This window comes from Echeneis naucrates, chromosome 19 (genome assembly GCF_900963305.1).
Source record: "Echeneis naucrates chromosome 19, fEcheNa1.1, whole genome shotgun sequence".
In the NCBI taxonomy this organism is placed as follows: domain Eukaryota; kingdom Metazoa; phylum Chordata; class Actinopteri; order Carangiformes; family Echeneidae; genus Echeneis; species Echeneis naucrates.
Window position 1 is genome coordinate 3,045,718 of NC_042529.1, and position 25,906 is coordinate 3,071,623.

Genomic DNA, 25,906 nt, shown 5'->3' on the forward strand with positions numbered 1-25,906 from the left:
AACCCTGCACACGGAGCAACCCCTGTGCAGCATCTAGTGGACATTTTTTATCATTACACACCAGATCCGTACAACTCGACTGGCAGTGCGTCTGAATAAATAATTTCCATGATATTACAGGATATTTTTGCCTTTAAGTATTCAAAGCTCATTTTTTTCCTTTTTCATATTTTATTATAATCAATACATTTATGCATAAAACGGCCATCTGAACTGACCTGATCTCCCATTTTCTTTTCCTGTCATATCTGAAAACACACTTTTTTTTTTTTTACACAGTGGAAAATATGCAACATTTTAACATATTTCATTTCAATTCATTTGCGTACAAATAAAAAATAAATGTACAAAATAAAGCATAGAAAGTAGTAAATATGAAAACAATGTCACTGACAACATCATAAAAGAAAAGGCAACAGTTAAATAATTAAAAAATACAGCAGACTCATCCCTGGTACTACACTGTGTATCTACACAAACAAAGAAAGACATTTAACAGTCAAGTGTGGGTAAGAAAAGGCATAGACCTGGGGTGAGGGAAAATACAAGGTTGACTTATATCTAGAAGTGCACAACAATCAAAATGATCAAGTTTTCTTTTTATTCAAATATCAGTGTGTCATTAAATTGAAACGTCACTACAATAAACATTGATACCAAAACATTTTGATAGCAGGCCTTTTGCTCATTAGAAATTTCTTACACTGCCATCAGTGTCAACCTCTCAACATCTTTCATCCTTGGTGTAATAAAGCCAGTGTTTTCCCTCAACACCCTTTTATATGATTACCATGAGGTTTAGCCCCATAAACGTCCCCCATAAGCTTAATGTGTCTGGCCTTCGTAACAAGCACTGAGCGTGACCAGACTGAATATACTCATAATGCGCAAACATTAGTACAGTGCTGCATTCAAAATGAGCTTGACGCCACCGCGACTTGACGATAGTACGAGCAATTCAGCACGACAGCAAGCTTAAAGTGAAAACATGAAAGAACACGACGAGCACTGTACGTCAACAATCTTTGGCATCTGTAGGCTTGTAGGTTTCAGGGCCTGTCAGCGCCATCGCTCAGTAAAAGCTGTGTGGAGGAATCCACCTCTGGTCTGGTCAAGCTCCATCATACTGTCGCAGGATCCTGCTATAACGTCAGTCACTGAGGCGTTAAGTGTTCACTGTGATCGGGCCGGTGCTCTCCCCTTCAGGCGCAGCTGGTTTGGGTTTTAGTGCTGGTGTGGAAGCCGGACCTGGGTGGTGAGACTTCAGTGTCTGCGTGTGCGTTGACCCCCCATGCCTGTGGTGGTGATGTAGAGGAGGGGCTGGGGCTGCCGCAGCTGAGGCCCCCGCTTCAGGTTATTCATGTGGACTGAGGAGGACTCTGCATTGGCGCCTGTGGAGGGACAAGGATGCAGCTCAGTCAAGCATCGGTAAAGAGGAATGTTTCGATCGAGCTGCTGACTAATGACAGTTTACCTGGTTGTTGGCTGATGTGAGGTGCCCGGACTTTGGCGAGAGGAGGGACCCCTCTGTACTGGGGACGCAGCACTGGGGCCTGGGGCTGACCGTTAATGTGGAGGTGGGGGTCTGACGTGCTGTCCAGAGGGCGGAATCTCTGAGCTGTGGCTGTCTTTGTCTGAGGAAGCTGCAAATGAGAGCAAAAACAAAATCATTGATTGGCCGATTGCTTATCCATCTAAAATCAACGCATCTCAGACAAACACATCAACTTCTCCCAAAGAGGCGCTCTGATGTTATAGCTGTATTACAGAATATGCAGAAAACAGATGACACTCACTGCTTGACCAGTGACCTCGAAGGAGCGAGAACGCCTCTTCTTGCGGCGAGCCTCAAAGTCCACCTCTCGTGGTGTTTGCTTCTTGTTGGCGACCTGACGGTTCCGGGGCCGTGTCCAGGTCACCTGCAGGCCGCTTCCCTCCCCGGTGCTGCTGGACAGGTTGTCGTCTGAGGTGGCGTGTCTAAGCTCAGGGCTGGGCTGCCTGCCGCGCCACAGCGGCAGACCTCTAGCGGGCGCCTCACTCAACGAAAGGCTGCTTTTCTGCTTTTTGGGATCCAGCGGTGAGGCAGGAGGGGGCAACCGCAAAGCATCCAACTCCAGGGCTTTGGAGCGTCGACGTGCTGCTTTCACTACGATGTTCTGGACCCCCTTTAAGATCTGCTGTCGCTCTGTAGGGAAACAGGGAAAGGTTCACATTAATATTCACTTGTTTTATATCAAATTAACTTGGTTTTGGGAAAACCCAGACTGTTCAAAGACATCTTGGACTATCGGAATGAATGCACATTTTTATGGAAAAGCCATTTTATAGACAAAACAACTGATAAAAGATCAGGTTAGATCAGATATAGCATAAACTACTAGATGCAGCCTTATCATGAAAGTGCAAATGTTAATAAATATTCAAAGTAACCTGAGTGTTTATCAGTATTCTGAAATGATCCTGAACACCAAAGTTCCAAAGTGATGCAGCATCTACAGCCTTTAAAGAGTCTTCAGCTGTGAAGGACGGTCTTTCGTCTCTTCACCAACTGTGTACATTTCTGTTTCATGAAACCTTCCCTCACTAGAAAACACCCATTTAAGCATCTCACCAGTCCGTGAAAGGGCGACATCGGCCCCGGCCTCGCTGCTCTCAGGCGACGAGTCCAGGTGGCTGCTGACGCTGTGGCTGAGGTGGCTGTAGCTCAGAGAGCTCTCAGGAACCAGAGGCTGCAGCTGCAGGAGTGGGATGCCATATTATGATCAGAAATTCACTGGGGCGCTTTGCTTTCATTCAAGATCAGGCTGTGTGCCATCTAAATCAAGTCTGTGACTCTCTAAAATGGTGGCTTCACTTTGAGTGGAGCATTTTGATTCTTGCTCTCATGAGCTAAGAGTCAGAACTCGCAGCTCACTGCATAGTGGGAGATTCAGACGGAGATAACTTTATCTGCTCCTCTGGATATTCCAATCCAGCAAAAAACCTTGAATATAAGAGCAGAGAGTTCACATTTATGACAGCTTATGTTGCAGGTTCTTTTATGGAGGCGTATGGGCTGGAAAACTTCCAGCTGAGTGAAATATCTGTTCTGTTTAATTCAAACAGGAAACCATGCTGCTTGAAGTGAAAAACAACAACTGACTATTAATTCACAGCCTGCCACATCTCTCAGGGGATAGTTATTGAACTGGAATAGATGAGGCTAAATGCTGCCTATTAAAACCTTCCTCACCTCTTTGTTGCCTTTCCCGTTGATGTGGATGGGAGGCGGCGTCATTACGGCAGAGTTTTTCATCTGCCTGGCATGTGGGCTGCTTTTAAAAACACGATTATTGTCCCTGGCACAAGGGAGAAAAGAGAGCATAACTCAAATGAACTTGAATGAAAATGACTGTAAATGTTTGTGGTATTGATTCTGACAGGGGGAAGCATACTAAAAGGATGTCTCCTTACAGCTCAGGCTCAGGCAGAATGGGCGGCAAAGTGTGTCTGCGGATTCTGGCCTGGCCCCGCCTGTTATCAGAGCACGAGTTGTGGACACTCTCCTGGTCTGAGTCCACGTCTTGCATGTTGTCACGAGTCTGACTGGGCAGGCTGATCTTAGGCAGAGAGCCCTCCTGGAAATTAAAGCAGAGCATTTATTGGGATTTTTTTTTTTAATGGTGCAAACTTTCTATAATATCAGTTCCTGTTATTGTATCTGAATTCATTTGTTATTCTGTGGGTTCACCTTTATGGTATGTCTGGTCGTCACCTTATCCAGGGCCATGGCTCTGTCCAGCTTCCTCTCATCCAGTTCCCTCATATAGATATCATATAACTCCTGGAGGTGGGGCGGCACTAGCAGACTGTGGTCTGGAACACAGGCACATGTGCAATCTGCATTATACTTAAAAAGCAAAAATGCCCCCAAAACATGTATTTACTTCTGCTCTCCTCTAGAAGAGCAGCAAAGTGGTTAGCGCTGTTGCCCCACAAAAAGAAGGTCGCAGGTTTTGTTCCCCGGCCTGGGGCCTTTCTGTGTGGAGTTAGCATGCTCTCCCTGTTCCTGTGTGGGTTTCCTCCCACCGTCCAAAGACTTCATGATTGGGTTAACTGGTGACTCTAAACTGTCTGTAGGTCTGAGTGTGAGTGGTTGTTGGTCTCTGTCTGTCTCTGTGTTTTGGCCCTGTGATGGACTGGCGACCTGTCCAGGGTGAGCTGGGATTGGCTCCAGCACCCCTCGCGACCAGGAAACGGATAATTGGTAGAAGATGAATGAATGAATGAATGAATCTAGAACAGAAAGAAAAGAAGACTCACCATCAATGAACTGTCTCTGCTGCTGGATGATTTTGTCACACAGGTGTCTGTGCTGCTCGAAGCGTTGCACCACGAAGTTCTTCTGCCGGATGACGTTGTCTTTGAGAAGCGCGTGGGACTGCATCTCTGCATTCTCGATCTCCAGCTCGTGGACCTTGCAGAGGAGGCCCAGGACCTCGCGCTGCTCCTCTGAGCTCACCCTTCGAGGCAACAGCTCCTCCAAGCGACGGCCGTGATCCCGGAGCTCCAGAAACCTGCGTTCGAGCAGTACCTTATGGGGGAAACAAGAGGAGCTGAGGTTAGATGATATAAAACCACACGTTTTTCAAGAAGCAGACCAGCACGTCTACCTTCTGTTTGTGAATCCTCTTCTGTTCGGCCATGAGTGCGACCAGATTTTCTCGGGCAATCGCCACCTCCTCGGTCTCGGTGCTGTCAGGGGGAGACTCCGGGGAGTCAGAGTCCTTCTCGCTTTCATCCTTATTGACACTTTCCTTCCTCCTTTCAGCACGCCACTTCCTCCTGCGCCTGCTCCGCTCCTGCTCCCAGCTGGGAGAAACAAAATCCACATTCTGTCAGGAATGATCGTTTGTAAATGCTATCTTGATGCTATCTTGTAATCAGAAGCGGGAAGTAAAGACATAGTTGCTGATCACTGACTCTGCGATGGTTAGCAGGTGTTTGGAGGTGTCGATCTGGATCTCCATGTTGTTGTTTTCCAGTTCCATCAGGCTCCTCCTGATCTCCATCTGCTGGCGAAAGGCTTCCAGGAGCTGCTCCCTCAGCTGGTCCATCTCTGCCCGACTCTGCTGACTGGAGTGGGCCTGGACTTCGGCTACGAGAGCAGAAGGGAAAACAGTCATATACAGCCACTGCAGAATACGTTTCTTAAACTGGGCAGGTATTCTGTAATTACCCTGGACATGGCGGATGTCAGCCCGGTCTGAATTGACCTGGCGGCTCGCCTGATCTGCAATCTTTTTCTTGAGCCTCTGGATCTCACAGCGCAGGTCTGAGATGATGTTGGTGTATTGAGCAATATGGTATGACACATTTATCAGGTTCTTCTTCACCTGAAGGACACAGCGATGGGGGTCAAATTTCTCAGTGAAATACTACAGTTGGACCTGGAACTGCTTTACAGCCAATAAATGTCTCAAAATCTGTTTGAATAAAGTATAAAATCTGCTGCCAGCTTTTTATCAAGTCACATGTGTGATATTTTATTGTGTACAGATCTAAATTAAAGTTATGAGCTCACCCGGGTACGAATGCTTTTGGCACGGTCAGCATACGTCAAGGTGTTTCGGGACTCCTCAAAAGCCACGGAGGCGGGGCTTATATGGGCTATCATGACGGTTCGGCTGTTCCCGCCCAATGAGTCCTGACGAAGCAAAGATATAAGAAAAAAACAAAACAAGACATGAATGCAAGGACTATCTGTATCACAAAAGCACAAGTTGGCATCTCATCAACTCTGAGACGGTTTTACCTTTAGCAGGCGAGTCAACTTGCTGTCCCGATAGTTGACGTACTTGTTGCCGTTTTTGTCACTCAGGGCATTGATGCAGTTGCCCAAAGCCAGGAGGGAGCGGTTGATGTGGGCCCCCTCTTTCAGCCGCTGACCCCGGTTCTGGGTCTAACAGGCAGACAGACCGTCATGAGTGAGAAAAAGTGGGCAGCTTGTTTTTGGACATTTTATATTTATACATTGAAAAAGAGTAAACAGTAAAGAGAGAACGAGGATGCAGGCTTGAGGCTGTTTGTTTCACTGCAGCTGCCATGTTTCTGCTTTCTCCCAGGAGATGGCATCACCTCCTACCTTTCATCCATCAACACTGAACTGAACTAAATCTTCTGCACCTCTCACTAACCGCTTGAGCTCCTTTGCTGGGGAGAGAAAATGTTCCTGTGCCCTGAAGTGACTAACAAGCGCCTGGTCTGCCCAGCTGCTAATGGAGGCCGTGTGCACTATTCCTCAGTGGTCTCCAAGGTAAATAAGAGGCTGCTGACTTTTTTTTTTTTTTTTTTTTTTTTGGTCATTCTTGTGCTGTGCAAAGCACAAGGCCCTGTTAACACTGGTGAAAATTGCAAATCACAAACAACATACCCAGTTTTAGGCATTAAGCAAAGATTTGTTTTTATACTAATGTTAACTGTTGTTTATTTTTTTCCTTTTTTGTCATCAGTTTTCTTTGGAGCCTTTAATGTTATTATAGCTTCAGTCTATACAAATCCATCAACCATTCAAAAAAAAAAAAAAAAATCTTCGTAAAATAACTGTCACCATCAAATATATGTAGAAAGTACTCAAGTAAAGTGCAGGTACTTTCCCCCGCTGCCAACAACAACTGTAACTTTGCTTTTTTGGATGTGAAAAGCGTCATGCTGCACTATAACACCATCCCATTTGCCAAAAGGTTAGCGTGTTACTTTCATAAGCAGCCTACCAGCCCATAATGGCGGTTATAAAAGACTCTTCTAAGGTTTATGAGAGCCTCACTCCTTTGACTGTTGTAAAGACTCGATGCCAAGCATCCCCAGTGAGCAGACGACAGGTATCCAGGGTATCCATGCAGTAATGGACAGCCAAGTTTTTGAACTCGGACTTGGAGCGGAAAAAGCAAATACACCTGTGCTGATACCTGTGCACCTCCCAATGAAACACATCTCAGTGCATGCACCTGTGCTGCTCGTTCAGAGCCGGCGAGGTCGATCATGAAAAGGCGTGCGAAGCGGACCTCCTGCAGGACGTCTCGGCAGCGGCTCTGCTGCTTGACGGCCACCTGGAGCACAGCGTGCGAGCGAGATGACGTCTGATTGGCGGCCGTGGGCTCCTGGGTGCGCTGCTTGTTCCCCTTCATCAGCAGTTCCATGATCTGAAAACACACAGGCAGGAGTTGTTTGTGGTGGGTGCAGTTGCCATAGATGAGATCTGAATGTTTTGATTACAGGGAATGAGTCATGAGTCATACGGTTATGTAGCTCGTCTCACCTCTTGGGCATTGATGGTAGACACTTCCGTGATACCAGCAACCTGAATCACTCCCTTCGAGTCTTCTCTCAGGTCCAAGAAGCCCGAAGACGGGTTCAGCAGGTCACGGATCATTTCATTATAGATCTAAAATAAAAGAAAATAAAATTATTTGCTAAAAAGGATTAGATTTTTTTGAAATGCCAATATTTCTATACGAAGTTGTGTTTGGTAGAAAACAGAAATGAGTCAAGTGGAAAGATATTTTAATCCCCACAGAAAAGGCTCCATTCAGGGTTTCAGACCTCCTGACCAAATCCAGACCAGGTACAAAAACATCAAGAACTATATTTTCAGCAGCCTGTCATTTAGAAACTGCAGCTTGTTGGGTGGCATGCTGTCATTACGTGTGTGTCAGTGCTCTTCTTTCACACTGTCTGCAGGCGCAGAAAAAGCCACTCCAAACCACCAATAAAAGCCGTGTGCTGGAGGAAGAGCCAGAGGAACTGTGTCGTTTAATATCAGATAATAAAGAGGATGAAATGCCTGACTGACCAACGGGCCTAAATGTGAGAAGACTACAGTAGACATAAAAAAGGGGAGGAAGTCTGTGTAGATGAAGACCAACTGGAGATGCTTTTTTTATCTACAGTGTATTTTTATTTGTGTTAATTGTATGAGTGCCTGTGCGTGTGTTTTAGAGATTGGACATGTGACAGAGAGCTTGATTTGAACAAGAAAAGGAGTCGATGTGTGCACTGTGGCTATAAAATGGTATTTAACCTCTTTGTGGTGACAGCGGCAACAGATTACTCCGTGGAAACAGCAAACATTCACCTCTCACACACACACACACACACACACAGGCACGGCCTCATGTCAGGATCCATCCTGAAGAGCTCGGCGCAGGAGAACTGCCAGACTGGCATTTTAATGGGAAAGGTTTTTCTTACGCCCCCACCCCAGAGAGTCTGGCAAGAGAGCTATGATTTAATAATAATATAAATCACTGAGCATAAGAATAGTAGTTGGTGCTGAAATCACAACATGTATTTTTAATGTCTGATGCAAACCTTGACCAACAGGTATTTATTTTACATAGAAGGCAGACTGCTCTTTTCTTATTTGCTCTTTTATGAAATAATAAAGCTGTTATCCTGAACGCTTGAACATTTCTGAATACACGAGTTATCCATTTTTATATTTGCATCTTTTTAAAAACAACTTACAACAGCAAAACTATGACGAACAAAATGATTGTTCAAAATAATAATGATAATAAAAAGTTACTGGATGAGGCTTTTCATTGATAAGGTTCATGTGATGTTTATATTTCCTGCATTAAAAACTACAACACTTTGACATGTAAGGCGAAATGGATCATTTGAAACAACAACTTTATGCGGCAAAAACACCGCACAACACCGTAAAGTCAGTGTGCGGTGTCGCTACACAAATTTCACTTTCAGCGAAGAGAAGACACAAATCACTTCATTACGTGAGAATACCAAGGTCACACAAGTGGAGTACAGTTACTGCTATTAGAGTCAAACGGACCAAGTCCATTGTAGCCGTCGTTATTAATGGCACGGCCATTAAACACACAGTCTGAGCTTTACTCGCTTCTCTGTAATGAGGTGCTGAACCACAGCCGGCAGGCACAGAGAGAAACTACTGACATCAGCCTGCCATCTTATCTGTGACAGTATGTACAGCAGCGATGGTAAACAGTTCGTCTGGGAAATGAAATTATATTGCATATTGACTCTGGAATGAGTTGCCCTTAAAAACTGTGCTCATATCATTTTGTACATGTTATCAGCGCTCTGAAGCAGCTGCACTTTGTGGAGGACGCTCCGATTAAAATTAAGTGCATCCTCTGATTGACACCCTGCTAACGCCATTTCAACCATCTCGTGGCGACGTCTTGAACAAGTCTCAAGTCACGGCACAATACTCAAAAACAAAATGTGGCACTCCGGTGTTTCATGCTGCCTCACTTCACCTCGGTTCCCCTCGCGTCACAGTCCCTGCACTTTGTAAATACAGCAGTTGACTAATCAATGACGTGCATGTACTTTATGTGTAGGAAGGAGAGTAAACACTTAGTCGATAGCTTGAATGTGGGCTCCAGAGAATATCATGGAGAGGCAAACTACAGAAAATAAGGCTGCAATTATTTCTTTTTCTTGTGGATGAAAAAGCTTTGGTTAGCAGTTGGAGGGAGAAGGAAGAATGGAAAAGACGGGGTATATGAGAAACGGGAGAGGCTGCACTAAATTGGAGAGAAAGATGAGTCACTTTGATATACGGCTCTTTTAGACACTTCTGTTCTGTGTAACCACCTCCTCTGACAATACAACTAAAGCTACAGCCATTAAAAAAAGGCAATTGAACAGCACAGTTAGAAACAAGACTGGAGCTGACTGTCAATCACCATGGAACTTCTTTTATGAAAAAGGTTTTGACAGATAACTCAACAACTCTCTTTTTGAGGCAGCAAGTCTTTAGAGGTTTAATAAAGAGTTAGTGCATCTCTGCAGCACCTTCAGCAAGAGTTCAAAAGCAAAAGTGCTCTACGTTACTTCTCTTACTGCTCCTCTCGGTGCAGTAAGAGAAGCACAAGGTACGTAAAGATCAATAATATGACAGCGCTGCTGCTCAGTTTTGTGAACTCAGCTCAGAAAAGTAAAGTGACACCAGCAGTTCCAGCTCACAGCCACAGATGTTCATCAGCGTGAACAGATGACGGTGAGAGAACAGGTTGGCAGAAAGGTGGCTAGGTGTGAAGAAATCAGAAGAAATCTTTAAACTTTGAGCGAGCAGTCGGGGTTCTGACCTCCAGATAGGACATGGAGACGCTGTACAGCATGTCGTCGCTGGTTTCCTCGATGGCACGGAACAGGTCGTTTAACGTTCGAACGTAGATACCCGGCTCCTTGTCTGTACCCAACATGGTGTACGTCTTCCCACAACCTGGAAACACATTATATCCGTTGTACCCGATTTAAAGGGTTAATTTTATAAACATTTATGCAAAATTAGGAATCAGAAATCACTTTGGAAATAGCTACCTACACCCTTATTTTAATTTTAAATAGGTTCTGTCTATATTGGCTGTAGCTTCATTCCAATGACCTAGAGAATATATAATTTTTATTATATTGAGAGTTTATAACCAGATTGACTTTTTTATGAATTGTATAACTGCTACTGTTTAAATATCCATAACAGCATAGGTCTTAAAAGCTTGTTAGATGTCAATAGGTCTTTATACATTTTATTGAACCTCATATTGAACTCTTCTGACAATCTGAACCTTGCCACTGGAAATGTGGGAGGCAAAGCATGACTCATTTTCTAATTTCAACTGCACTAAAATTAAAAACCAAATGAGATGCAAATGAGACGTGTCAATTAATTCCTGTGTGCACCGACTGAGCTGAGCTGAGGTTCAGGGACAGAAAGGTATGTGTGGATGACGTCCCTCAAAGAGTCACAAATAATCAACATCTGTAACACACACACAGACACACACAAACCTGTGGGTCCGTAGGCAAACACAGTGGCGTTGTAGCCTGATATGAGCCCCTCAATCAGCCCTTTGGTTGTAGCTCGGTACACCTCCTCCTGCACAGGAAGGAGAAAATGAATTTGAGTCACACTGTATGAATATCATTCAGTTTTTGATGTGTTTTGGACAGACCTGACTGGCTGAGTAATCGAACGCCACATCAAACATGTATGTCTTCTCCCTGGAGCGGTTGGCACGCAGGATGTCGTCCGGGTCCTCCATGGGGTCCATCAGAACCACCATCTACAGCAGACAAAGAGAGACCGGACGGCGGTTAGTCTGGAAGACATTCACGGTTTGTGAGCAGCTCATCACCCTGATGATACGCTTTTTGTCTGTAACTTTGGAAAGTTTCTCTCATGGATAAATGTGTTGTGGGTGTCATTTTGAAAACACGGTAAAAGTGGATCGGCTGGGCTGTGATTCCACTTTGATTGGGTGGTTTTCACGGTAGGAAATTACAATTTGCTGCCTGTTTAGATTTTAATGCGTGCTTATGTTTACATGTTACAAAATGAATTTTAAAAGGTGGTGCACTGCACAGCTGGAGCTTCAGCTGTTCAGGTTAGTTAGCATGAGCACAGATGGCTCTGCGTCCGCTGCAGATGCCTGTTTCTCATGAGACACTTTGAAAGTCTGCAGTTTTATGTATGAAAAGATACCAGATCCATAACTATCCGATAGATAGTTATTAAAACCTGCTTTTTTATCCGTTAGAGGATCAACACCCCCATAATACTCCAAATGTCCTTTGTGATCTTTTCAATGAAAAATATTACTGGCAGCAGGAACAATATAAACTGCATTTAAAAGCAAAAATAAAAAGAAAAGCAAAAGAAAACAAATAAATGTCATTACATTGCCAATAAAACTAAAAAGAAAAAAAAAAAGGAAATGTTAAGGACAGCTGACTTCTATAGCAATTCATAGTCCTTCATTATACAAGCAGGAATCCATCTGAGCCATCTGCCATAATCCAAATCCTGCTCACAGAAACGAACAAACAAGCAGCCCACATGTCAAAGGCATTGACGGCATTCGAAAGAAAAGGACCAGAAGAACTGAATTCGACGGTAACAAGGAGGCAGGCTGTTTTTTTTTTTTTTTTTTTTTTTTTGTAGATGACAGTCTGAGCAGCAGAGTCAGATTGTATGAGAATAGAAATGCTTCATTGTGCTAATTGTGAAGTCTACTGATTTACTGCTGTCATCAGTAAATCGCAGCTCTCCAAAGAAACATTCAGGGACAAATACTGAACAGAAAAAAAAAGAAAGTATTCCAATGATGTTGACAAATCTCCAACTTGCTTGACAGGTTTTACACGTCGGCAAAAAGGAAATTTATGCCCCTCGCTTGGGATAGGGCTGACAGACAACGCCATCGCTGCCTGACAGTAATCACAATGTTGTTGTCCGCCGTCACGACTTTTAAGTTAACATTTTACAGCAGAAAATGTCAGTGCTGTTTTCTGCTGCTGATTCATCTTCATATCGCTGACCTAATTTTTTATACGGCCGGTAGAGCCCATAGGTTTACTAAAAAAAAATGACTCTAACCCTTTATCAATTAAATCACTCCCCATATCAAAGAAATCCACATTAGAAGCAGCTGAAAGGGAACGTCAACCTAACTTCTACCTAACTTAAGTTATAAATGGATAATGAAACTGAAGAGGCTGATATGTCATTTGCTTCAGGCTACAAAAACAAACACACTGGCAGGTGCCCACAATATCTATCAAGCAGCTAACAAAGAAAGATCAAGTGCTTTATTCCACACCAGATGAAGTAAAACAGGACGCCTGTCTGTTGTCTTGCATGCACATCATGCCAGTTAAACGCTGAAGGCATAAAGCGGTGAGTCCATCAAAACACAGAACAAAGGATCAGCTGGGAGTTTGCCAGGTTTTTCAGCCCACGTGTCCCGTTCAGTGGCAGACCTGGAGAGTCCTCTGAGGCCTCTAATGCTGAAGGACCCGGCTTGTTTGATGACCACCTCAACCAGTGAGCCGCTCACTTTGAAGCCTCTCAATTGAAATTCAAGAGGAGAGAATTTCACTTTTAATAAACTGACAGCAACGGGTGAAAGCGGGCAGCACGGAAAGCTAGCACAAGCTGCAATCAGACGAGAGAGATGAAGTACTGAGGAGGGTGATGGAGGAAGGAGGGAAGCCTGAGAAAGATGACACAAGACCGCTAGTTTGACAGTTTCCTCTATGGTGAGCATAAGGACGGAGTGTAGCAGGGTGATTCTCTTCTCTTTCTGACCCTTCGTGCTCATCCTCTTAACTTTCTTCTTCTCTAACTTTTCTTTGCACCCCATCCGGCCGCAGTGAGGTACGAGCGCTGATCGCATTTCCCCGGAAAGATATTGTGAACTAGGGAATGCTTCTCTAAGTATCCAAGGTCAGAGAACACATTAGGATATGGGCTTTGGTAGTCATCTGTTTTGCCAGATGATCACATCATCCTTGTCTGTTCGGATCAGGAACTGCTCCGCTTTTTTTTTTTTATTTTTTTATGTCCATAGTCACTCTGACTGTATACAAAGAAGAGCTTAGCTGGCAAACAACAAAACATCATCTGGCTGCAGCAGTGATGATTATATCCTCTTTTATTGTGTTTCAGTATTGCAGGAGACATAACTGAGTCATTCAAATCTTAGTACTTCATTTTTGTTACAATACCAAAACGTGCTCATGTAGGTGACTGAGGAAGTGTTGGAAGACTCCTGGGCAGGTGCAGAACCAGATGCCTAATCACGATTTTAGACCAAAGGTTCCCTTCCTTATTGATTAATCTCCTGCTTATATTAATCCTACATTAATTAACCAATTAATCTAACTAATCCCCAGACTTCTTGTTTGGAAGACGGTGAACTAGTAGAATGGCACAATCAACCTGATTGTTCCAGTTTTGAAATGATTTTATAGTGAATTTGTTGTTCTAGAGCACTCACATGAACGCCGATGGATGACAACCCTTTCAAGAGTAATCATCATTTGGAAGGTGGACAGCATCTTTTTGTGAGGGTTGAAAAAGCACCGGTTGTGCAACAGAGCCTGTTCATATTTAGGTCCCAGTGTGGACCTGCTGGTGTGTGCAGGCGTTCCTAATGAGCATGCAACAGTGCTCTTACATAATTGCACGTGTAGAAGGTATCAAATAGTGTGTGCATCCATGCACAGTTTAGTCCCAGCAGATGCACCTGGGAAAATCATTAAGGGCCGAGGGTGTTGATAACACCTCTAGTCCCATCTGTCATCCGTGTTTCTTGAGTTACAATACCTGCCGTAGCTCCGCCCACCAACATCTACAAACAACAGCTGCTGCACAGGTGGATTCTATACCGCCAATTTTCTTAAGTCTTGCGATAAGACCTCAAGGTGTTGGCTCTGATAACAGCACACTGATTAGCAGCGTAAGACCAGATGTCTGGGTGCACCTCTCAGGGTTTTGATGCCAATAAATGACCTCCGCGCTCGATTAGGCTGCTTCTGGGAAACAGAATCTGGTGTGAAATGCAGGTTAGCCTTTGCATTGATGTCCAGAGCACAGAGCAGGTTGAGGAGTACTTTGAAACATTTCTCAGGGAACATTAAATCTCCCACATGCCCTCTCTCTCTCTCTCTCTCTCTCTCTCTCTCTCTCTCTCTCTCTCTCTCTCTCTCTCTCTCTCTCTCTCTCCCTCCCCCTCGCACAGTTGCGTGGAAACATGTACTCATAGCGCACACATAGCAACAAAGACAGAAGCACTTCATGTCTACTGTAACCAGCACAAGCAGGGTGGCATGAATGTCCAGAGGAACGGACGACTGCACACTCCCACGCAGCACGTCTGTGTGTATAAAACGTTTGCACTAAAAATATAAGAAATGGTTTCTTTCTTTCTCCTGGTTATAACACACACACACACACACACACACACACATCAGAGTAAAACACGTCTCAATTTGGCTGCAGCTGATTAATCTGGATAAAATGATTCAGCATCATTTGAATTTGCAGAGTTGATCAAACAAAACTGTTATTTGAAAATGTCACTAAGAATTTGTTATCAGTGTTTTTCACAGTTTTAAAGACCAAATTATTATCTTAACAAACACTGTAAATACCAGATGCACACACTGCACAATAGAGCTGGTGCTTTATTTTCCACATCAGGTCACACATCCGTTGGGTCGGATCTGTTAAACTCAAAGATCAGCTGATTGGACTCTTTAAGTAGAATCAGCCCCTGAAAAGCTCATCGGCTCATCCTCATGTTTGGTTAACATGAATCATGAATCCAACAGGCGTAAAATCTTTGGAACTCTAATAAGAAACAATACACTGATTAACACTTCATCACATGACGACATGCAGCTAAAGATCACAAAGGTCAAAGTCTTTCAAAGATAAGAATATTCGTAGACAAAGAAACCTCCCAACTGTGAGCCAATTCAATACCATAATACAATAATGATGTGAGTGACGTCTAAATTAAATAGACTATGGTCTAAATCCGCTCCTGCTTTTCTTTCTACTGGGATCAATCCAGTATTTACTGAATAAGACATCAAATTTTGACACAAGTGGGCCAAATGTCTGAAGGATGCAAGAGCCCCTCAAATGAAAAGCAATTTCCTTGTCGATGGTCTCTGCAAGCATGGTGTCATTTATAGCAGTTTTAATCATGCTGTCCCTCGGCACAATGAATGACACAGGCTAGATCCACTCTTCTTTTCAGCGCAATGCTCGACACGGTATAATTTGACCATGGTCACTGACAAAACAAAATGGTAAGAGCGTGAATTCACACACAGTGGATATGAAAAAAGGAGCTCCTAAAATATTCATTTCCTTTCGTGGATCTGCCAAAGTCAAAACAACAGCTTGCTTATGCAGCATCGCGAAACCAATTAGCGTGATGGACTTATCTAACTGCCATAGAAAACGGCGGGGTCTGACGGGGCACCCTTGCCTAGCGCCTTTCCTGGTTGATGGGTTTTCTAATCAATAGGCTCTGTTGTTCGGGTTGTTAAAGCAACAGGGTTGACTTGGTTGGCCATCTTGCTGATTATGGCACTGCTAAATCCCACGGCGGATCCATAATTCAACGCCTGGATGTGGTGCAGTTTCACAAGCCAAGCCGTCTGTGTGCCAAGCGGCAAATGCTGCCAAGATGGGCAACAAAAGTCAGCCCTGGTGTCGACATTAAGCTCCTTAATAGGCACTGGTTTCATTACACCTCAGTGATGGCTCCTCACTAATAAAATGACAATGAAAAGAGCCGTTGGAAAACTTAAGCGTGCACAGTAACTGTCTGCTGCTCAAATTTGATAAAGCAGACACGGAAGAAGAAGCAGAAACGTCCGGTGTTTTGTTTTTCTTCTGATTTTAAGAACGAAATTAGAGATTTTCTACAAATTACGTCAGAATTTCCTTTAATGAAATACAAAATGAGGAGAGTGGAGGAAATGAAAAGAATGACAGTGAAAACCTGCAGACGGGGGTCGGATTCAAAGTGATATGGACAAAACACCCGTCCACGCCGATGCCATGTTTTATTGCTTACATTTGTGTCCAGTCTTTATTGCTCTGGTTTCAAAGGTCAGATTACATCCTCTTTCATCATAAGCATGAGGCTGACCAAGCACGTGTAGGAGAGATTAAAAGAAGGGCATTTGTTTGTGAGTCATATCTGATGTGTGTGTCCATCTTTGTATCTGTTTTTCCCCCACACGCACCTTCCTCATTTTTCGGTTTCTATGGAGTCAAAGGGGGGCAATAAGCCCTGGAAAAACCCCCCGTAAAAAACATGATTTGATTCTCAAGACTGTCCATGTGTGTTCACTTGGTCCCCCACTTTGGTATTTCTGTGTGTAAACAGCTGAGCTGAGCCATCTCCCTTTCTGTTATCTCGAGGCATGGCAGCAGAGCCGTTCGGCGGTGACATCTGTCCGCTGCGTCAAGAGTGCCGCGAGGAACAAAGGGTCAAGATCACATAAAGAAAGCAATCAGGTCTAAGCAGTGACCTTTTACGGGGCCACCTTTCAAGCTGCTCTTTCAGAAATGCAACCAAAGCTTTGGAAAGTCCGGCAGACACAATTGCGTCTGGTTATCTGAGAGAAAATCTCAGAGCTGCCCTTTCTGCACCCCAACAATGCTGGCCGATATCCTGTTTCAGGGGCTCTGGATGATCGGAGGTGTGTGTTGGCTCACAGTGTACCTGATACAGGGTGTCTGTAGCAAACAGAGGCGGGATCAGGCGAGGGTCGCTGTAATTCTAACTAGAAAGCCCACACACACACACACACACACACACACACACACACACACACACTGCCCTTGCAACAAGAGTCCCAACAACTTACGTAACAGGACGTCTTGAAAGATCATGAATTGGATAAAAGCAACAGGAGAAATCACTTGTCGCTGTGCCACCTGCTCTTTTTTTATCCTCCCTGCTCATTAACCTGCGTCGAGGCCATGTAGTGCAGACGAATTATTGGATGGCGCAGGCGGAGATGGTTCCAAAGTATAAGGGGGGACAACGCAGCAATTTGGCAAGTGTGAAAGCGATTAATTGAATCCCCAGATCTTAATTAAGCGTGAATATGCAGAGGGTGAAGGTTGCTCTGAGGTCACGCTGAACACTCATTAATAAAAGATAGATGTGCCAGATATTCTTCTTCCAACTAACTCAAAACTGGAAAAAAGTCAAACATAACTGAATCATCCTATACTTGTTCCCGATCATTACAATTTTAACTTGTAATGATTACAAACGCACAAAATCAGCCCACATCCTCCTTTGCAGAGATCATTTTTTTGGCCACTTGGTACCACAACAAACAAACAAACATCCAAAAGCCAACCAGCTGGGTTCGGGGTTCCTGCCCGAAGGTCTGGCCAGGATAACACACCGGCTAAGATCGGATCGGTGTCCTTGTTCGTATACGCCACTTCTTCTACAATGTAAGCTAATAATTTTGACACGGGGGGGGGGGTCGTGCGGTTTAAGTTTTGAGGGCGCTGTTGCTAGGCAACTGACAGCACAAACAGACAGTAAACTAAAGAGAAAAAAACTAAACAAACAAATAAATGATGGTGTTTGCGTTGAACTGAAACAGTCGACTTACTGAAACCTGCACTCTTACTTTTGAGAAAATACTGAGTGCAGAGTATTTCTTTTGCTTATTTTTTAACGAGGTATTAATATTATTGTTATCATTTAACAAAAAAATCACGTCTCCTCTCTGTGAAGGCGAATAAACATTGAGGGTTGAGTTGGCTCTTTTCGGAGGGCGACGGCAAAAAGCTGCGTAAAGATCCAATTAGAACAGTTTTAAGTTAACTTCACACTGAACAGGGGCTGAACAAACATTTTTGTCCATTTTGCTCTCGTCAACATGACAGAGCGGGAGATGTCACTTATGAGAGACACAAAAGCAGCACACAATGAACTTTACACAGGGTTTCAAAAATACAACGCAGCCTGCTGTTTTGGGGCTGAAAGACAAATCTCTTGGAGAGTAATAAAGAGAAATAATTGAAGAATAAACACAAGTGCCCGCAAGGAGCTGTAAAGCTGATTACCCAGAGAGCAAAATTGTTGTATGGATAAATAATAGACACACTAACAAAGGAGCGCCACAATAAAGCATTGCGTGAGAGTAATAATTTTGAAGGCAGCGTGGCAGCACGATTAAGCCATTTAAGATATTTGAATAATTCTTTGAGAACTTGTCCAAAGTTTGATTGACATCAGCTGTTGTGAACTATCACTAGCACAACAGAAGAGGGAAATCTATTATACATACTATGTGCTATTATCTTTATTATAGTTATTTAGAGCTTTCTTTTTGTGTGCTTTCTCCTGGAAGCAATTCATTTTTGTCTGCTTAGTATGAATGATGTAATGATGTAATGATGCAGAATTCTGAATTTGCAAGGAAGCTGAGGATTAGCGTCTTACGGTCTGATTGTGTAAGGATAGTCGGCTCCTGCTGTGAACTTTGTGATGACAATCAACTTGTGACCCATTAGCTGTAACACAACTAATGGGTCACTAATGCCCTTTTGGCCAGAAGCCCAATAAAGGCTTCTGATCGATGGCCCTGCAGCCGACCTGTATACTTCCTGCTTGTGTAAGAGGTATTAGGTATCCAGAGAGGAAGAAGGGGAACATTGTGCTCCTCATTTCATCACATGGAACGAAGCACAGACAGCATCAAAGGATGTGCTGTTATCACATTTTTCGTTTGTGATGTTTGTGTTGTGAGGCCCTTTGGGTCCTTCCTTTATTTTCATCAACCCCTCCTGGACTGAACAATGACTCAGGAAAAGAAAACATCTCCCACCTGCCAACATCATCCTCTATTATGTATCATACTATTTTAATAATCAGCTCATTTTGATTCTTAAAGAGTTGGTCGGGGCCAACAAGTGTGTTTACTTCAGTTTTAAGTGCTGCTCAGAAGAGTCCGACCTCCTTCAGCGGGCTGCCAAGCTTTGCCCCCTCATCATGATCGGGAGTGGACGGCATTAAGAAGGATCACGCTTAAAACACCACATGCATGCTACACAAACATTTACAGGCCGACCCACAATGGCTCTTGTTGTAAGAGAGACTCGACGAAGGGGCAGGGATCAGGGAAGGTGAAGTGTTGGCAGAGAAAACGAGGAAAGTACAGATCATCCCCTTTGCGGGGTCAGACTGTCTATTTGTGCCAACATCTTAACCCAGCTTCACAATAAAGTAGGTCCACCTTCTGCGAGTGACCCTAAATAAACTCCTCTCTGCCTCTCGGTTCTGTGCCGCTGTTACCATATTAGCTTCAGGTCTCATTGCTGCCTCGGTCTCTTGTGTGAAGAGGTTAAATCTTTGCAGTGAAAAAGGACATGGCTATTTGTAGTTCCTTTCCCTCTCCTACACAAACACCAGGCTATTCAAACACAGCCTTGTAAAGAAGAGGCTGTGCGTGGACACAACGTGGTGTTCTCTCTTTTCTTTTTTTTCCCACATTTTCCCTGATTTTTAACGAGCCAATTACAGCGATTGACTGTTTTGGAGAGAACATTTCCATCAGCAGAGAGCAGGGGAGCATTAAGACAGGAAGGGAAGGGGGCCTTTTTTATGCAAACCTTCAGCATGTTGCTGGCTCTCACTCACTCTTTGGCTAATAGGAAGCTTTTTTCAAATTTAATGAAATTAGCTGCGTTTGCACAAAGAAATTGGTACATTTTATTCAAAACAGTCTGGTGAAATATGAATATTATTGATCAAACCCAGACTTATTGTTTTATTTATGCTCTTGACTAAGCCCTGACTGGAACTGATCTAAACTTTTTTTCTATGCCATACTTATGTTCCTTGCATTTTATGTATTTCTTAGCCTCTGTTAACATCCCAGATTGGACGTTACTTGACGCACACACAAATTACTTTTCCAGCGGGAGCTGCTTTTGCTGAATCAGGCTAACGACAGTGCGGCCTTCTGCGGTGAAGGCAATATGAATCTCCTTTCACTGACAGGTCTGTGTGGAGGTTGGCGGAAACTCTACACTGAGCACTTGAGGTGAGGTGCTTTGTGCTCTACAAAGGCAGAAAATTTGCCAGTTGATGGATGTACTGTAATCAAGTAGACCTGCACTTGGAACAAGCTGAATGCTGCGTATTGTTTTTAAGGACTTTTAAGGAAAACAGCACATTGTTGTTTCCCTGGTGGCTGACAACCTCTCCTTCTCTCCTTCTGTCTCTCTCTTCGGGATCACCTTTTTATTCAGGCAAACAAGTGAAGGAATAATGTTGAGAAAGCCTTCATTCCTCTTGTTGTTATGAAGATGGTGTTTTGAATCCTCTATTTTCTGAAGCAAATAATTTACCCCCCCAAAAAAATTATAAAAAATATATATATACATAAAAAGGAAAAATCAATACTGTTCACAGTTTGCATTCACAAGCCTGGCCAACAACAAGCTTAAGCACAGCAAAGGTTCTTTCAAAGAACAAATTAATTCAAGTCAATTCATCTGCAGACAATAAAACAACAAAAACAAGTGCCATAGTTGCTGCAGCCCTCTTCCTCTGCTCTTGTACTTTAATCTCCTATAGGAGGGACTTTACTACTGACAAAACAAACAAAAACAAACAATGGCCCTGACCTTGTCAAGGTGTCTCCATGGAGACAAGGCCTCACTATAAAGCATTCCCCACTGTGTGCGACTGACAGGCCGGCCCTGCCGAAGACACGCTCAACAAGTCCTGAGACACAACCTGCAGGGCGTAAACAGCGCCCGCAGCATAAAGACACACGTTTGATATGCTGTTTTGGATTTGGTGACAGCGCTGAGATGATTCTGCAGTGTTTGCTCTGACCTCCTACCATCCTGAGTCTTTAGCCCTTTACACCCAGAACAGACCTCTGTGAGTAGAGTGAAAGCATTTGCTGAGATAAAGTTGTCCGCTCACGTGTTCCATTCAAAGGTTGTGCGACCATCTTTATCCCTCGGGGGCTAAACATAGCTTTCCTGTTAGCCTCTTAAGGACAGATGATATGGCCCGCGCAGCGTGAATACTATCTAACCAAGGCTGTTCTCCGTAATGAGGAGGATGTAAACAAACAGCAACGTTGGTTCATAAGCTTAACTGGGGGAGAAGTCTTCGCTCACTTACTGTAGTCACAACCACAACGATCATTTTGTCCCTCTCTAAGCTCTCTGGAGTTCTTCATCTACTTCAGAACTTCACCAGAGTTTCATTCCAGTTTTAATTTGTGGGTCGACAAAAAGCAGACCAGACTGCTTCATCTGCTTCCTCGTGAAACCTTGAACTTTGAAGAGCCTTCCTGCGTGCCATCTAAATTTTGGGATCTTTCTGCTAATGGTAACAGAATATTCTGAACAGAAATAGCTCAACCTGAGCCATTTAATATCTCATTCATAGATCCACCTCAGAACACATCCGACCTTCCTGCTCAAGGACAAGGAACGCCCCTTGAGTGCAACAGGTGGTCGGGGAACGGCGGAGGCCGTCGTGGAAAGAGAGCAGGTGGCAAAAGGCTTAACCTGAGCTAAAACCCATCCAATGAGCTCATCTGCGCAGGCTTAGGCAGCTTCAGGTTGTCTGCTTTCTGCCAAGACAGCCATATCCGTGTACTCCCACCCAGTCAGCCGAGCGAGCCACCAGCCCCCTGCTAATCTGTCTGAGCGCTACCTCTCCGCCATATGGCCCCTGGTCTGCTTGTCTACTCTTACAAACAAAGGAGAATCTAGTTATGTATTAAGGAAGAAAAGCATGTTTTCTATATATTTTCTGCATATATATATTTTTTTTTCAAGGCAAGAACTGCAGCTACAGCTAAACAGATTCAGCCACCGTGTCTGCTTTAATTCCATCCCAGAGTCGTAGTGACATACCTCACTACTTCCACCTCCATTCATGTAAGGTCAGCCCAGGTAAACAGCAGATTCCCACAATCCCTCTGTCTCAATAGCAAGTGTGTACTGTAAGCTCCACTAATCCTTTGCTGCGGACGTGCCTGAGTGGTTTTACTGTAACGCTACAGAGACAGCACAGTACGAAGTCTCTCCACAGACTCAAGACAGCATGAACTGTGCTGAAATCTACCACCTGCTGAACAGAGACAATGGCAGAGTGGTGTCAGGGTGTGCCGGCTCTGTGGTGTTGTGGTATACCTGACTGCCTGCTGCTGTGCACTAATCCCATGAGTCGCAGCCTGTTTTGATGATGTCATGGCAGACAGAAGTGCTGATGTTGTCCTTAGGTCATGGAGTAATTAAATTGCTTCTGAGAGGACAGACAAACAAGTCAGACCTCGGTGCGGAGGATTATCTGTTCCTAGAAACGTTCTCTAGTAGAGCCTTTGCTGCTGAGCTCACCTTCGTGTGAATATAATGCTTCCCTCTGGCATTAGTCACTGTCTCTCTGAGGCAGAAATGAGTCAGTATGTCAGGTGCTGCGGTGCCATTAAACTTCCTGGCTCCATCTTGGGCCGTTCGCCGCCGCGCGTGCTATTACCTCAATCAGCAGGTTCCAGGTCGCATCGCTCATTACCATTTACACTGGCTTCATCATCATCACACTCAGCGGTGGCGCTGCTGAATGGTCTCCAGGAGGGACCGCTTGAAAAGTGAGCTACGGGAAGTAAATGCGGCTCCGGTGGGGCAGCACGTACATGCAGCACGTCTCTGGGGAACAAATACCACTGTCTGGGCCCAGTCACTTTAAATGTGTTCAATGCCTCCGGTTTAGTTTGTGTACCAGCTGTAACTGTGTTTGTTGCTCATTCAGAAACGCTCCTGTCATGGTTCAGCCTCGTGGAAAATACAATTAGCATAATGGCTCCGTTCAAAAGCAGTTTACCTGCCGAATAAATCAGAAGGCAATTTAAAATCGGTCAGTGTTCAGAGCCAGACATACCGCTGTTAGTATTATCTGTATTCAAGAGTCCACATTTGGGATGAATTTTCAATGCGATTACCTCGATTACAGGCGAGTGTGCTAATTATTTGGTAATTTCTTGTGCTCTACTGGCACAATAAATTATGAACAAATGATTCATTTTGTTTATAAAAATAAAGGCTGACGTGCTTGGCTCTTTCAAGGTCTTGTACTTTCAGTTAAAGTGAATTCTGCTTTTCCTGAAACACCATTAACACGGTCTGCCCGACAATCTGCTGTCTGCCTGCTGGACTTCTCTACAGGTTGTTTCCATCACTCTGCAAATGTAAAAGAAAATACAAAAACCTTTTTGTGGCTCCAGAGGAAGAAAAAACAATAAAAAATAACCTGCTACATCTACCTGGATGTAACTGCAAGAATACACGAAGATGAAGAAGAGTCCAGAGGCGAGGGGTTTGAAAGGAGTGACCTTACCGGCGCTCATCTTTGCCTGAGGCTGGTGGCTCAAGATTACTCTTACTTTGACTTCCTGAGTCAACGGTGAAGATGCATTGTGGGTAATAAGTGATTATAAAGATTAAAGATTCAAATCTTTCCAACCGAAAACTCATTAGTGGCATAATTTTGAGCTAATTATATCTAAAAGATTTATTTGATTTTATGTCTGTGTGTAACCATTCCAGTCAGGCAGACACACTGAGAGACGTTTTCTCTGTTTGAACTGCTCAATTAAACTCAGCAAAGCCGTCAGCATCTGCTCACCAAAGAATCTGTAGCTCGCCACGAGTCGCCGGAAAGGTCAATCTCTTTGCGTCGTGTCTGAGTCATCGGCTTACAAATGAAATGTGATATTTGAGCTTTATGAACAGATTGATATATATATATTTTTTTAAGGAACTGCCTGTTTTACCCGAAGTGCCTGCAGTTACCTTATCTGTGCAGCCTCATCAGAGAGAGGAAGAGGACTCTGAAACAGAGACGACAGCCCTGTCCGACACACCCTGACCCCATCACTCACTGTCATGCACAGAGGTGTACAGGATGTGGACACACACACACACACACACACACACACACAGCAGTAGAATAAAGGATGGCTCTCTCACCTGGTCGTCCACTCTGTGGGCCACGATCGTACCCGACTCCTCCTGCTCAGCATCGCTGAGGGGTCGGATCCTCAACGCTACCTGCGAGGCACACATGGCAACTTCAGTCATCCTTGAATTCAGTCAACTCAGATGTTCAACTTAATGAAACTACAGGTTGGAAAATGACTCTGACAGCACACGAGAGTGCTCCAGCTCATACACTAAACGAGCCCTTATTTACCAACAAGTCTGTATCGATGCAGCTGCATCTGCAGTCGGAGGAAAGTGTGGTTTGAGAAAAGAGAGAAGTCTCGTTTAGCTGTTGGGGTCTAAGTAGGAATAAAAAAAAAAAAAAACGCCACTAATGTTGAAGATCAACAATTCTAACAGTCTGTTAACAGTCTAACAGAAAATACACAACTGCACTGCATTATGGGAAGAGAGCCTTTTACAGACAGCAGGACCTAAAAGTCAAGAAATCTTGATTTCGCTTATGACCATCTATTTAAAAGGAAATCTTTCAGTCATCTAAATTTACAGAGGTGCTGGTTTAACAACTGCATGAATAATCTTTTAAATGTCAAGCACAGGAAATGAGAAAGTTTTCCAACCAACTACAAAAATAATTTCTCTGGTTTGAAATCCCACACACGGGGATTGTCAAAAATAAATGTGAGTGTAAACACATTTGACAGCCGATGTGTGTTTCTCTGGGGCAGAACCGTAACTGGTTTAAAGCGTACGCTGCCCAGTGCATGCTGGGATAAGTCCCATGCCACCAGCACCTTGGAGGTGATAAAGGGATGTGTGAAAAGAGGGAATCAGAAATTTATTTCTACCGTCACTTCAGCCTGATGAATGTCAAACTGGTGATAGAACAATCTGTAACACTAAGCTGAAATGAGAAGCACCAGCGGTTCCAATTAATAACGTGAAACAAATAAAACAGGATGAAACTTGACAATAACAATCACAGCAGAGGGGCGGTGAAAAGAACTCAGATGTACCAGGGAACACACGGCAGCACGCGTTTCTGTAGTAATAATATTAGTAATCCACCTCACTGCCTCCAGCTCCCTGTAGAAAGTGTATTACATGCTGGACAACAGAGGCCAGGCAACTGAAACACCCACTTCAATAATTCAGATATAGGCTGCAGATCACAATGCAGGTTGTGAACATATATCATCAACAGGGCCCACAAAAAAGTACCACAAAAAATACCTTATTATGATGATCTACATCAATAGGTGGTCTTTTTAAATAATAAAAAAGGAATTCCAGACCAAAGAAAGCCAACCAGCACCATCAGATGTTTACAGTTCACAGCAACAGTTAGCATTAGTTTAGTTTGAAACATTTAGAAAACAAAGTTGGACTCACAGTCAGCTGCTGGTCTTTGGACTCCCCGGTGTCCTTCATGGTGCCTTCAGGTCGGACGGAGGCAGAAGGAGCGTCAGCAGCCGGCGGGACGCGGCATCATCCCGCGGCCTTCCGCTGCAGCTCCGTCGGCTGCGGTGTGTGTCTGAGCCCCGGGAGCTTCAGCCGGTCGTGTCTCAG

General features: G+C 44.1%; 1 protein-coding gene across 1 annotated transcript; it reads right to left on the reverse strand.

Annotated features, from left to right (window-relative positions):
* Positions 1-25,906, reverse strand: kif19 (kinesin family member 19). Its single transcript, XM_029527770.1, has 20 exons — positions 25,730-25,906; positions 24,365-24,445; positions 10,983-11,093; positions 10,819-10,906; positions 10,116-10,252; positions 7,298-7,423; positions 6,987-7,181; positions 5,795-5,941; positions 5,564-5,686; positions 5,219-5,375; positions 4,963-5,137; positions 4,653-4,851; positions 4,303-4,573; positions 3,731-3,855; positions 3,454-3,617; positions 3,233-3,338; positions 2,612-2,735; positions 1,797-2,185; positions 1,475-1,643; positions 1-1,391 (listed from the first exon to the last, which is right to left on the reverse strand). The coding sequence occupies exons 1-20, from the start codon at positions 25,766-25,768 to the stop codon at positions 1,264-1,266; spliced, it is 3,054 nt and encodes a 1,017-aa protein (XP_029383630.1). The 5' UTR covers positions 25,769-25,906; the 3' UTR covers positions 1-1,263.